Source organism: Aptenodytes patagonicus, chromosome 3, assembly GCF_965638725.1.
Source record: "Aptenodytes patagonicus chromosome 3, bAptPat1.pri.cur, whole genome shotgun sequence".
NCBI classification, from domain to species: domain Eukaryota; kingdom Metazoa; phylum Chordata; class Aves; order Sphenisciformes; family Spheniscidae; genus Aptenodytes; species Aptenodytes patagonicus.
In genome coordinates, this window is record NC_134951.1 from 58,060,687 (window position 1) to 58,073,876 (window position 13,190).

The window sequence follows — 13,190 nt, forward strand, 5'->3', positions numbered from 1 at the left end:
CTATAGCTAAGATTTACCAAAGTTACCTGAATTTCTTAGTTTTGTGCCAATACATTTCAAACAGTGACTTCTAATGAGTAAGTTTTCTGATAAATTAAGTGTACCTGTTAACTGTCTGAAAATGGGAAGCGAGGCAGGAAGAAGATTCTAGACCACAAAGCATATGAGAAACATTGTTTGGCTGGAGCTGTCCAGTCATAAAAGAATAAAACATATGTCACTAAATAATTATTTCTGTGGGGCAATGCAACAAGCTGATTTCCACCAGCCTTACTCCAGAATCATTAGACAATACATGGATTTAACTGAACCAGTACTGACCCAGCATTTTTCTCCTTAAATTGCACGACGTAAGAGGATTAAGCGTAAGGTGATACAGCTTCAGGTATCACTGTAGCTTAGCATAACACTGTGCTTAACAGAAAACATTAAAATTCAAGGTAATTCAATAGGCAGAACACAGGAAGCACCTAAATGTGCCTATGGATAACAGGTCCCAACTGACCTGTTGGGAAAGAATAGTTACAGCTTCTTTATGTTTTGCATCTCTCAGATTAACTCCATTTACTGCCAGAATAGCATCACCAACATGCAGTCCTCCACATCGATCAGCAGGTTGTCCAGGATGGATTTCAGAGATCAGTATTGGAACACCATGCTCCTTCCCACCCTATACAAAACAACAAAAAAAAGTAGATTTTAATTAACTGAGATGTCCGTTAGCATAAAATCAACATTCTGGTAGTTGCTCTCTAAGTGTTTATTTCAACTTTTATTACAGAAAATTAGAAAGCATGCTTCAGACAAAAACAATGCTTAAGAAGAATGCGTGAGATGCTTCCCTTAATTCTTCTCCACACGAAAGAAGGGACAAATTTCAAATATATATTCAAAGCGTCAAAGGAGACAATTCTGAATAATAATAAAAGTATAAAATCATATACAAGCTGATGAGACGACGTCAAAACTTCATTAAAAAAAGCGTATCAGGCACTATATTGACTTGGCAGAAACAACATTCATATTTAGAATAAAAGTACAAGAGTGAGAATTTTCAAAATTTGTTGTAAAAAGTTAATTCAGCTTTTATTAGGTGTGAGATGCCAATACCGATACTTTAAAAAAAAGTTACAATCACAACAGCTAAGCTTTGGAAGTTAGTTCTCAAGATTGTTTCTGTTCTTCTACAGACTTACCACACCTAAAATTCACCACTGGCTAATCTGCTAAAGTGCCTACACCCTAAATCAAAGTTGAAATCATAAGTTTTACATGAAGTAGCAGTTATCTATTTCCTAATCTATCAACGTGAGCCTTCAAGTTCTATGCCCATACCTATGGGTTTGCATATGCTTTTTTTCGTACGTTCTAACAATACGTTCACTGATGTGCATATTTTACAGAAGTACAAATACAAATTTAAATTGCTTCTTCTGTGTCATGGAAAATAAATGCAAGTATTTACTGTGATTGAAATTCCTAGTCCTTCATGGTCTTCTTTAACTAGCAAAACTTTTCTGATTGGACCAACACCTTGACTCTTCTTTAAGGCATCGGGATCCTAGTTTGATAAAAAACAAACATAGCATAAATATAAATGTGTGAACCAGAAAGTGATGCATTTCTGCATTTTGTTTTTTTTCAATTGTATACAGGCAGTATACCAGCAACAGAATTTTAAGACTAGCTCCAGGCAGGACAAACTTACAGTGCCCCTATACAGACAGGGTATGAAATCAGAAAAGATTCCTCACTATGCACTCCTGAAGAGAATAGTTATTTCAAATATTTCAGTGCTGAGTGATGCACAACACAGAACTTAACTTCAAAAGAAGGAAATCAGCCACGTATTAAAAATATAAGGGACTACATGAAGGAATGCTGATCACTGCTGAAAAGTTATGAGACGTAAACTGCAATTTAAAACTAATCAAATGATAGAAGACGATGTAATACAGTTTCAAGGAAGAGGTTGCTTACTCAAGTTTATTTTTATTGTAATAAAAACAAACCACACCAAAAGCCATTCAACTCAAAAATAAAAGAGAGACTAAATAAATCAAGGTTTTTATTTTGCTTTTGTTAAGCCACTGTTGCCATTATGAATACCCTTAAAATAACACATACACATATTTGTCCACTAATATTTTACACAAAATTAGCAACATAAGCAGTAAGACCCACCTGACCAACTAAGGTATTTAGAACAGATCAAAGTAAAGCACTTTCCTGAAAATGTTTGGGTTTATGCACTGAACACCGGGGTGATTAACAGGTCATGTGCCAAGTTGGGTGAGTTCTACCAAGGCTACCCACAGTAAAATGCCTTAAAGGTTTTAATTTAAAAAGTACCTTTTGGAGGAAAAAAAACCCCACAATTATTTCACAGAGTGTCAGTTTATCTGGCCTTTAAAAAAATTTCAAAAAATAATTTCAGTTCAATCTAATCCTAAAAATGTTATTCTTCCTGTTTTTTGTAAATAAGTTAGCTCCACATTTTGAAACCTAAGTAACAAAATTATGCTGTTAAATTCATATTTATACACACACATAGCAGAGGCTCAGTTTTCTAAAAGGACTGAGTGTTCCTAGGTAAGTCAAAGGAATTGTATCATCTTTCATGGTCATTTATGGGGACATGCTATTCAGCATGGAACTGTCCTTCAGCATACCCAAGAATTATATATTTTGAAATATATACATTTACATATATACATATTTTTGAAATATATACATTTGAAAGAACACAATATCGAAGTGAAAACAATCACAAAAATGAAGAAATAACTCATATCTATTTTCCAGAAATGCTGGAAATTATGGAGGAATGGCTCATTCTTTCAACTTACATGTCCTGGTGGTACTTGCATTGGTCGTTTTAGATCATTCCGACCTCGACAAGCTCTAATAACGGTTTTGTGACGGTGAAGGTGTATTTCTGCTTCAAGCTGATTCCAGAGCTTGTCATGAGCAGGTCCCTTCATATCTCGGCCCAGTAACTGAATCTGCTGGACCCTACATAATGACAAAGAAAGTGAAACAACATGCTAGATTACAACTGAAAAATCAATGCACTGTACAACTCATACACTTCATCTGGCTACAGCACACAGTCACGCAACAACTAGTGCAAGTGCAGTAACTGGGGGGATTTTTTGTTTCTTCCTTTTGTTCAATTAACTGCAAATGTGAGACTTTTCCTACTTAGTCTTAACTTTAGACCTGCCTCCGGGGACACAAAGGAAGAAAACAACAACAAACATCTCGTACTAAGGGACACGGATTGACTTTATATACCTTCCAGCTAGCTCCTTATCTAAATACTTGGCTGCCAATCTTGCTCCATAAACCTCAGCCTGAAGCACAGCTATATGTCGACGAAGAGCTTCATTTTCCTTTCTCAGCAACTTCACCTCAGCTTCCAGCTGAGCTTCTTTCACTTTTTCTTTCTTGTTAGCTTCAAGTTCTCTCTCCTTAAAAAAAAAAAAAAGTTGAAAGCTTTCATCAAAGTTAATAATGGAAGAGCACTTACTGTTTCTGCACACACAATGTGAAGTAACTCTCCTGTGTACAGGACATGCATATGCAGGAAAAAAATGAAAGCAGGGACTCTGGCGCTGCAGCTAGTGGTTTGCATACTCCCCTCTGGGGAAAGGAAGCCTTGCATTCAGCTTTGTGCTCCTGACATGATTTTTGTCCAGCTTACAACTCCTTAGCACACAATGCATATACTGGTTCAAAGTCTAAGGACTGAAACTAGCAACAGTGCTTCTCCCTGTCACCCACAGGTGACAAAACTTAAGTAGCCTAAATATCGTCCTTACTTTTTCCTGTGTTCAAATGGAAGATTCATACAATGAGAGGAGAAGATTATTTTAAAAATGAAAATCATTAAGTATTTCAATTTGATAATATTCTTTAACTATTTTAATACAATTCCTAATATGACCAGATGCCAAGGAAAATGTTCTTTAAGTCTGTATATCCTTAAAATGACAATTATTTTCATGCAAACAACCAAGAAATGTCCAGCCAAGAACATTTCCAAATCAGACTCCGAAGACCACAAAAATAAAGCCAGAGATTTGACACATGAAGATGCCTACCCTGACAAAACTTAAAAGAGAAGTTAGTGCAAAATAGCTTTGTTAAAAAAAAAAAAATCCAAACTAAAACCACTCTGAGAAATGTACCTTCCCTTCCCCCCCTCCCCCCCATGAAAAAGGAATTACGGAAATACAAATTACTTCCATAGTGGTCCATCTCAAATGTACAGAAAATGCATAGTCATTTTTTAATACCCAGAGTCCTGGGTACCTGGAGTCAAAGGAATTACTATGCTCAACTCAGATTGCTATTCTACAAAATCTGCTTTAAGAAGAGAACATTTCATTACTTGTATATTTGATATCTTTTTTTATATCCCTTCTGTCAAAGTGGGGAAAAAAACCCACCGCAAACCAGGAAAACAGTAGAGAGACAGGAACTATTACTGTCCCTTTTAAAAATGTCTGTCAACTGAAATAGCAATAAAAACTAAGTTCACCATAACACGTTTCTGAAGACATTTAGAGTACCTTAGAAGTGTTCTTGGTACTTGTACCAATTACATTATTAAACAAATAAAACCAGGAGGTGCTACTAAAGAAGCGATAGGACAGAAACAGAATTTTACAGAACTGGCAAGACAAATCTGTTATCAAATTGTGAATATGCTTATTCACTATTCCAAAAGCCTGGATATAAAACTGTGAATATGGCTGATGCTACCATATTTGAGATATTAGGCAAGGTTGGTCCTTCCGAACAGAGGTATATGTAGGCATTTTTAGCTATTTGCCAGAAAGACAACTCTGAACTTGATGGACTCTACTATCTCCCTCATCTGTTAAGTATTTGTATCAGGTTAAATGAATGGAGTACGTTACAGGTATATACATATTGGCCACGAATTGCCTAGCACACTGCTGAGGAGGAGTGGCACGATTGCTTGAAATTGCTGGCATTTCACTTCCTGTAATTCCCATATTGACCCAGTATCAGATCAGGTTTGACTCCACAGGCATGTTAGAAAGCCTGTCACACAAAGCCTCTTCTGGTCTCCGGCCTTTGAGTTGGGGGCTATCTTGAGAGATGACTCTTCAACAAATCTCCTTCTGAACTGCAGGATCACTCCTAAGCCAAGAATTTTGTGACTAATCTACATTTGAAGAATAAGAGTTTCTAAAATTATATCAATTCTCTCTATTATTATGATGGTCTTGGGCTATTTTAATTCACATCTACTCCCAGTAGCCAAAGGGCAATCACAAGAATTCAACAGTGCCAACACGCTGCGTGGCCTGTGCCACACACTTTAGCTGTAAGAAGGGTCACAGTTCAGACATAACACTCGTTTGAACAGTAGCTGGAGAGTCCGTATACAGGTACAGTGTTCCTGTAACACCTATGTTTGCTATCTACGTATTGCCAATATTGCTCTAAATAGTATAGGCCCCCTGTTTGTGTATGTACTCACTTTTAGAACATCTTTATTTGACAAATATAAAAAGACAAACACTAGAATTTACCAGACATATGAAGGTACATTATTCACACCCAAACCTCCATTTTCCTCCTCACTGGATATTTTTATGATTTATTTACTGAATAAAAAGTCATAAACTAAAAATTCGTAATATCTCTGCCAATAATTTGTTAGAATGTACCAGTCCTGTTTTCTATTCAGAAAAAAGCTTTAGAGATGTACGAATTCCTTGATGTATTCCTTCCTCCCTCACCTTGGGAGAAGAATTCCAACCTCCCCCAGTAAAGTGAATTGCTAAAGTGATGCAAGATATTTGCTTACCCTAGCAAATTCCATGTATTTATACGAAGTAGCCAGCTTAAAAACTCTCATCAAGACTGAAATTTTCCATTTATTTTCTCTGAATTTGATTAATCATTTAAATTAAATTTAAGCAGAAAGTCAAATATTGTATTTCTAAGTGGAATCACTTTTAGTCATGCATTTTAGATGTTATACCTAAAATATGAGGAACAATGTAATCCCATAGAATTGGTTTTTTCCTATTTTTACCATTACTATGACTATTACTCTATGACCGAGGTGGAAAAATACACCCAGAAGCCATTCTTAATGCTACTCCGGACTGTCTCCAATTGGTCACCACGAAGAAAAATCAAAGGTTTGCAATACAGAATATCTGAAATATACTGAAAGAACATGTCTTTTTTTGATCAACTGTCATGAGATGCGATAAGTCTCCAAAAAACTTTAAAAAAAGAATTGAGGAAGTTACAGAATCATTTCATGCTTTCTGGTGTTCATAGTATTGCATAAGTTCTGCAAAACAGAAAAAACCCCCTATATTTTCTGTTGGTAATATAAAAAAAAACACCAAACCAAAAATGCAACTGCAGTGTTGAAGATCAAAGCTTACAGTTACCAGCTATCCTGTGGCTTTTCAAAGAGCAAATATGGGGCAATGATAATGAGGCATATAACATAATAAAAGTGGAAAAGCTGTTTAAAAACCTTTCAGGTCTAGCACCGTGAAAGACCAAAAAATAAAAGTTAACTTTGCATCACTTTTTCTTCTTATCTATGTATTATTGAGTTTATATGCTTTGGGCTGTTACACAAGACAGTAAATCATATTAAATCATGCCCATAAAAAGAACTGAGAAAAAGGAAAACAAGGAAAAGTTGACAGGATTTTTTTAAAAAATACCGTATATAAAATACTTAATATTACACTGATAGATGTGTACAGTGTTTATGCTTTAGAAATTGTGTAACACCTTCAAAATTTTTGAGATATTGCCAGAACAATCTTTCAGAATGTCAAGTTGTCAGGTATCACCCCAAATCAGCTGTAACAAAAACAAATAAAACACACACAGACTTAGGAAAAAGGGCACCAAAACTAGAAAAGGAAAACTAATATGCAAAGAAAATTCTTTACACAGCATCTTGCCAACAGACAGGAAGAAGGAAAAAGCCAGATCTGTTTTGCCAGTTTCTGAGGCCAACATATAGAAGTTGTTGCACAAAACAAAAGCACTGCTTAAACATTAAAAAAAAGGCAATCAGCATACTTACCATTTCATCCACAGAAAGGACAGACTTAAGACAGAAGAAAAGAGTTCCATAATTAGAGAAACAGACAATAGGAACTTCAAGAAAACGTAACAACATAAATGACTTATTCCAAAAGAAATTTACCAGCAGATTGTATATTTCATTAGAAGACATAAAGGACAAGCACATTGCTATAACTGTACTTAGCAGCAATTTTGGTATTTTGCAGTGAAAGTTTTTAAAAATCTTACGAAATATTTTAACCTTATTGTAGTATTGAAAACAATACTTTCTCCTAAAATACCAAGAATCTCTAAAGAATAGCAAGATAATGTGAAATGCATGAAAGCAGTTTTGAAAGTATCATAGAAAATATATTCTGTAATATAACATCTGTTATACAGATTACAGATTTTTTTCCTTTCAGAAAGAATAAAATATGTATTACAAGAGGGACGTAAAGGACAGGGAGACATAGCAAGAAAGATATATCAACTGCAAAACTCAAGAAAAAAAATTCCACTAGGCAACTTCATACTCTTACAAAGAAAGAGTTATTATGCCTGGACTAAGCAGATACACCACTCCTAAAGAGGGATTCAGCCTAAACTACATGATGTTATCAATTGCTTAGCAATTTGAAACATTTAAAAATGTCTTAGTTCAGCACTACGTACAATTTTACAGTTTGCAGGGTATACATTTATGCTGAGTCTACATACAAAAGAAGAGTGGTTGTCGTTAACAAAGAAAGCAGGAAGTTCAGTAGTACAGAACTTTATTTCCCCATCGCATATTCTGTTGACACAGTCCCTCTTTTCCCTCAGAGGCTTTCTGACTGCCGGAAGTTCAGCACCACAGTTTTTATTTACCTAAAACTCAAACTTGGCATTTTTTTGTCATTTAAGCAGCTTCAGTTTTGCTTGTTCTAGCTGCCCAGACCTTTATAGCTTTCTGTATCTAGAACAGGTTAAAAATGAGTTTCTCTCCATTAGAACTATGAAATCCCTAATGGCAAAGTAAAGCAAACTCAAAAGATTAGCCCTCATGTTTATAAAAAAGGAGGAACTAACTGGAATTAAGAAGAGAGTATCAGTCTAGGCTGTTAATAAGTTCAATTTCAACAGAGATAAAATCCAAAACAATGCAAGTAAAATGTATTTATTGTTACCTGTGGGAAGAAGACTGCTGTCAATAGCATGGAGATTTAATATATCTTTAGAAATTGTTTATAACAAGGTAAGGAGAAACAAAAAGGTTAAAAGCATTACTCTCTATGTCACTCAGAAGTTAAGCCTCACTAATAAAATTTAGAGACTGAAATCACTCACAGTGATGTGTTGGCTTAAAAAATTTGCTACGTGTAAACCTGCAGCCTAACACTTACAAAATGCTGGTGACATTTAACTAATGCTTATTTACAGGCCATAGAAATTATTAACAGCTCTGAAGAAACTTAATCATGCTTAAGCTATAATTCAATACAGAATAAATTATGTGCAGACAATCCAGAAAATGTTACTCTTATACTGAATATGCAAGTATGTAGACCTAGGAACATAGCTCTAATTCAATTACAGCTTTTGGATCTGAAACAGGAAGAACTTGGGTTACTCCTGTTATTCAGTGATTAGCCCAGAGAGCCTTTAAGCCTTATAGCCTATTACTATGTTTTATTATACATTAATTAACAGGACAAAAGAGCAGAGGAGACTAATGTTCCACATATCTTGGGACTAGGTCCTCACAACCAACCTGTGAAGCAATTTTAAAAACAGCCAGAGTGCTAGACTTTGATTTATGCCAACATTTAGAAACCACAATCTATACAACATTTCTTTACTTTCCTAATTTTCAAAGTCTCAGTATTAGAGCCTGAATCTGTGCTGTGGCTAGTAACAAGGCAGACTACACTCTGGTTATCAGTCAATGCCAGCTAATTGCACAGATTAATTGTTGTTAACTTTTGGTGGGCTTTGTAAAGGTCTAAGTTTCTAAAAAACATATCGTACAAAATTATCAGTGGTTTACTGAGTTCTTTTATGATAGTCTGCTGCATGTAGCAACGGATAGCACCATAGATGCATCTGCAGCATTCTTAAAGAGAAAGAACGACAACAGAGAGAGGACTGTGATGCCATCTACCCTCTCTCTGTATGGCAAAACAACCCCATTCTTACTCTTATCAGAGTATAACTACAATAAAAACAATAGACTTACTTCACTTTAGGCTTTTTTAAGATACGTGAAGATTTGGTTGTAATTTGTATATTAGAAGCTATTGTCTTTTTCAACTTCTGTCTCCAGAAAAGCTTTATAAACCACCAAAATATTTTCTTCTTCTACTTTAAGAAACCACTAAAAAACAGTTTATGTAAAAACAACTTCTTAAATTCTTATTCATCATTCTGATGTTATTTATGTTATTTTTAATGGTTGCTAACAACCAACCACAAACATTATTTAAAAAAGAAAAAGTTAACTCTCTCTAACATTTTTAAGTGAAAATTTGTACCCAGCTTATTCGCACCTTCCAAAGAAGAACTTCAGCCAGGAAAAGGAAAAGTATAATATAATCCTCCATTCAAGCCACCATACTCACCAGTTTTGCCTTAATAGCCCCAGAATCAACACTCTGACCAGTTTTGGCATGTAGCTGAAGTTGAACAGCATGGAGTTGCAAAAGCTGATCATGCACTTCCTTTTCCAATACTGCTTTCTCTGCCTGCGTTTCTGTCAGTTCAGACTTCAGATCAACTAACTGTGCCTGTGAAGATATAATCCATCATAGTAATTAGAGCAATGATTAAATGGGCTCATCAGAACTCTGATACAGATACCTCATTTGCTGGTACATATATGCTATACACGATGTAATATAGATAAGAGTACATGCTGTCACAAGTTCCTCTGTAGCCCAACTTAAGCACTTTTGCTTAAGTTGCAGGCTTTTCTACTCCCCAACTGCCACCAAAAATTCATTCATCCACAGACTCAGCGTCAAACAACCATACAGCTGAAAGTAACAGTAGCTGGGTTTTTCCTTATGCAGACAATGGCATGTGATGCTGATGTCCATTGCAAAACAGGGCAATGGCATTAAACCTAGATAGAACATTGCTATTACAACCATAGCAATGTAAACACAATTTAAAACTTTAAAATTATTAAATCTTATAAAAAAAATATTGATCAAAGTAAAATGACAATTATTAATGCAATGCTGAAATCAAATAACCCAATTTACAACTGGTCTGTTATCAACAGCTTAACTGAAATAGTAAATGAGGTGGGCAAACCAGAAGCCATGAATTAACGTGCCCTTAAAATGCATTTGCAGAAAACCAGGAATAGTTATTAACTCTTAAAAAAGTGGATTTGAAACATTTTAAATATAGTTTACATGTAGTATGTATATCTGGAATAAACATGTTTACCAGGTTACTTGTTATCCTTAAGTTCAAGTAGCATTTTATAAGATAAACATTTTTATATATAAATATATACATAAAAAAACATTTATATAAGCTTTAAAGCTACTATTTGCCCCAAAAAACACAGAAAATGATCTCAGGGGAGGGGAATTTTAATCATGCTTAATATTTTTAGGTAAATACCCAGATTATATTTTTGCTTCCAAAAATTTGGAACTAAAAAGCAAAACAGAAAAGCCACTAATTCTTCAACAAAAAACTCTCATATTAAAGAGGATATTTTAGATAATTTAATAACATTATACCAATGTTCAAATTTGCACTATCAAATTGCAAGCCAACAATCACCCCATTCAACTATATAAATCACTGCTTTAAAAGGTCTGTATCAGTTCAAAAAAAAAAAAGGCAGGAAGGATTTGACTATCAGTGGGGAGTACTTACTGGGTCTAACTTTAGGTACATAATTTAGATGGACAGTCTCCTTAAGCCTCCAGCATAATTATCAGACATAAGTAGGCTCTTCCAGAGGTGATTCAGAGCACCTAGATTAGAGTGCAAGTTGATGAGATGGGTCAAGCCAATCTCCAGCTTGCTGCTGCCAAGAAGAATGATCTCCCTTCCTGCCCCCAGCTATGCCCCCTTACCCCACACCTCCGGGTCCGGAGGGTGGGAGATGCCCTGCCCATGAGCTCTGCTGATTTCATAGAATCATAGAATCATTAAGGTTGGAAAAGACCTCTAAGATCATCGAGTCCAACCGTCAACCCAACACCACCATGCCCACTAAAACATGTCCCTAAGCACCTCATCTACACCTCTTTTAAATACTTCCAGGGATGGGGACTCAACCACTTCCCTGGGCAGCCTGTGCCAATGTTTCACCACTCTTTTAGTAAAGACATTTTTCCTCATGTCCAATCTAAACCTCCCCTGGCGCAACTTGAGGCCATTTCCTCTCGTCCTATCACTAGTTACTTGGGAGAAGAGACCGACACCCACCTCGCTACAACCTCCTTTCAGGGAGTTGTAGAGAGCGATGAGGTCTCCCCTCAGCCTCCTTTTCTCCAGGCTAAACAACCCCAGTTCCCTCAGCCGCTCCTCAGAAGACTTGTGCTCTAGACCCTTCACCACCTTTGTTGCCCTTCTCTGGACATGCTCCAGCACCTCAACGTCCTTCTTGTAGTGAGGGGCCCAAAACTGAACACAGTATTCGAGGTGCGGCCTCACCAGGGCCGAGTACAGGGGCACCATCACTTCCCTACTCCTGCTGGCCACACTATTTCTGATACAGGCCAGGATGCCATTGGCCTTCTTGGCCACCTGGGCACACTGCCAGCTCATGTTCAGCCGGCTGTCGACCAACACCCCCAGGTCCTTTTCCGACAGGCAGCTTTCCAGCCACTCTTCCCCAAGCCTGTAGCGCTGCATGGGGTTGTTGTGGCCGAAGTGCAGGACCCGGCACTTGTCCTTGTTGAACCTCATACAGTTGGCCTGGGCCCATCGATCCAGCCTGTCCAGGTCCCTCTGCAGAGCCTTCCTACCCTCGAGCAGATCAACACTCCCGCCCAACTTGGTGTCGTCTGCAAACTCACTGAGGGTGCACTCGATCCCCTCATCCAAATCATTGATAAAGATATTGAACAAGACCGGCCCCAAAACTGAGCCCTGGGGAACACCGCTCGTGACCGGCCGCCAACTGGATGTAACTCCATTCACCACAACTCTCTGGGCCCGGCCGTCCAGCCATTTTTTTACCCAGCGCAGAGTACACCTGTCTAAGCCGTGAGCCACCAGCTTCTCTAGCAGAATGCTGTGGGAGACAGTGTGGGAGACCCTGCCACGATGCGGCAGCCCAGATGGGTTTGCCTCTGCGCTGCCAGTTGCTCTGCTTCCATTGCTGCAGCCACCCCCACAGGGCATTTGCCACCATCCATGAGTCAGTATAGAGATAGAGCACTGGCCACTTTTCTCGGTCAGCAATGTCTAAAGCCAGCTGGATGGCCTTTACTTCTGCAAATTGGCTTGATTCACCTTCTCCTTCAGCAATTTCTGAGACTTGTCGTATAGGACTCCATACAGCACCCTTCCACCTCCGATGCTTTCCCACAATACAACAGGATCCATCAGTGAACAGAGCATATTGCTTCTCATTTTCTGGTAGTTTATTATACATTGGGGCCTCTTCAGCATGCGTCATCTCCTCCTCTGGCGATATTCCAAAATCTTTGCCTTCTGGCCAATCCATGACCAATTCCAAGATTCCTGGGCGACTGGGGGTTCCTATTCGAGCCCGTTGTGTGATCAGTGCGACCCACTTACTCCACGTAGCATCAGCGACATGATGTGTACAGGGCATCCTCCCTTTGAACACCCAGCCCAGCACCGGCAGTCAGGGTGCCAGGAGGAGCTGTGCCTCAGTACCAACCACTTCCGAAGCAGCTCGAACCCCTTCCTATGCTGCCAATATCTCTTCTTCAGTTGGAATATAGCAGGCCTCGGATCCTCTGTATCCCTGACTCCAAAACCCTAGGGGTCGACCTCGAGTCTCCCCAGGTGCTTTCTGCCAGAGGCTCCAGGTAGGGCCGTTCTCCCCGGCTGCGGTGTAGAGCACATTTTTTACATCTTGTCCTGCCTGGACTGGCCCCAGGGCTACCGCGTGAACTATCTCC

General features: G+C 38.0%; 1 protein-coding gene across 2 annotated transcripts in view; it reads right to left on the bottom strand.

Moving 5' to 3' along the window:
* Nucleotides 1–13,190, bottom strand: part of GOPC (golgi associated PDZ and coiled-coil motif containing) — a 33,450-nt gene that overhangs the window by 4,795 nt on the left and 15,465 nt on the right. Inside the window, exons 2-7 of one of the 2 annotated variants that reach the window (XM_076333479.1) lie at nucleotides 9,687–9,851; nucleotides 7,106–7,129; nucleotides 3,298–3,473; nucleotides 2,850–3,015; nucleotides 1,466–1,561; nucleotides 506–670 (exon numbers count right to left, since the gene is read on the bottom strand). In XM_076333479.1, coding sequence (XP_076189594.1) covers nucleotides 506–670; nucleotides 1,466–1,561; nucleotides 2,850–3,015; nucleotides 3,298–3,473; nucleotides 7,106–7,129; nucleotides 9,687–9,851 — 792 coding nt within the window. The remainder of the gene's footprint in view (nucleotides 1–505; nucleotides 671–1,465; nucleotides 1,562–2,849; nucleotides 3,016–3,297; nucleotides 3,474–7,105; nucleotides 7,130–9,686; nucleotides 9,852–13,190) is intronic. The other variant, XM_076333480.1, reaches the window with a different exon arrangement.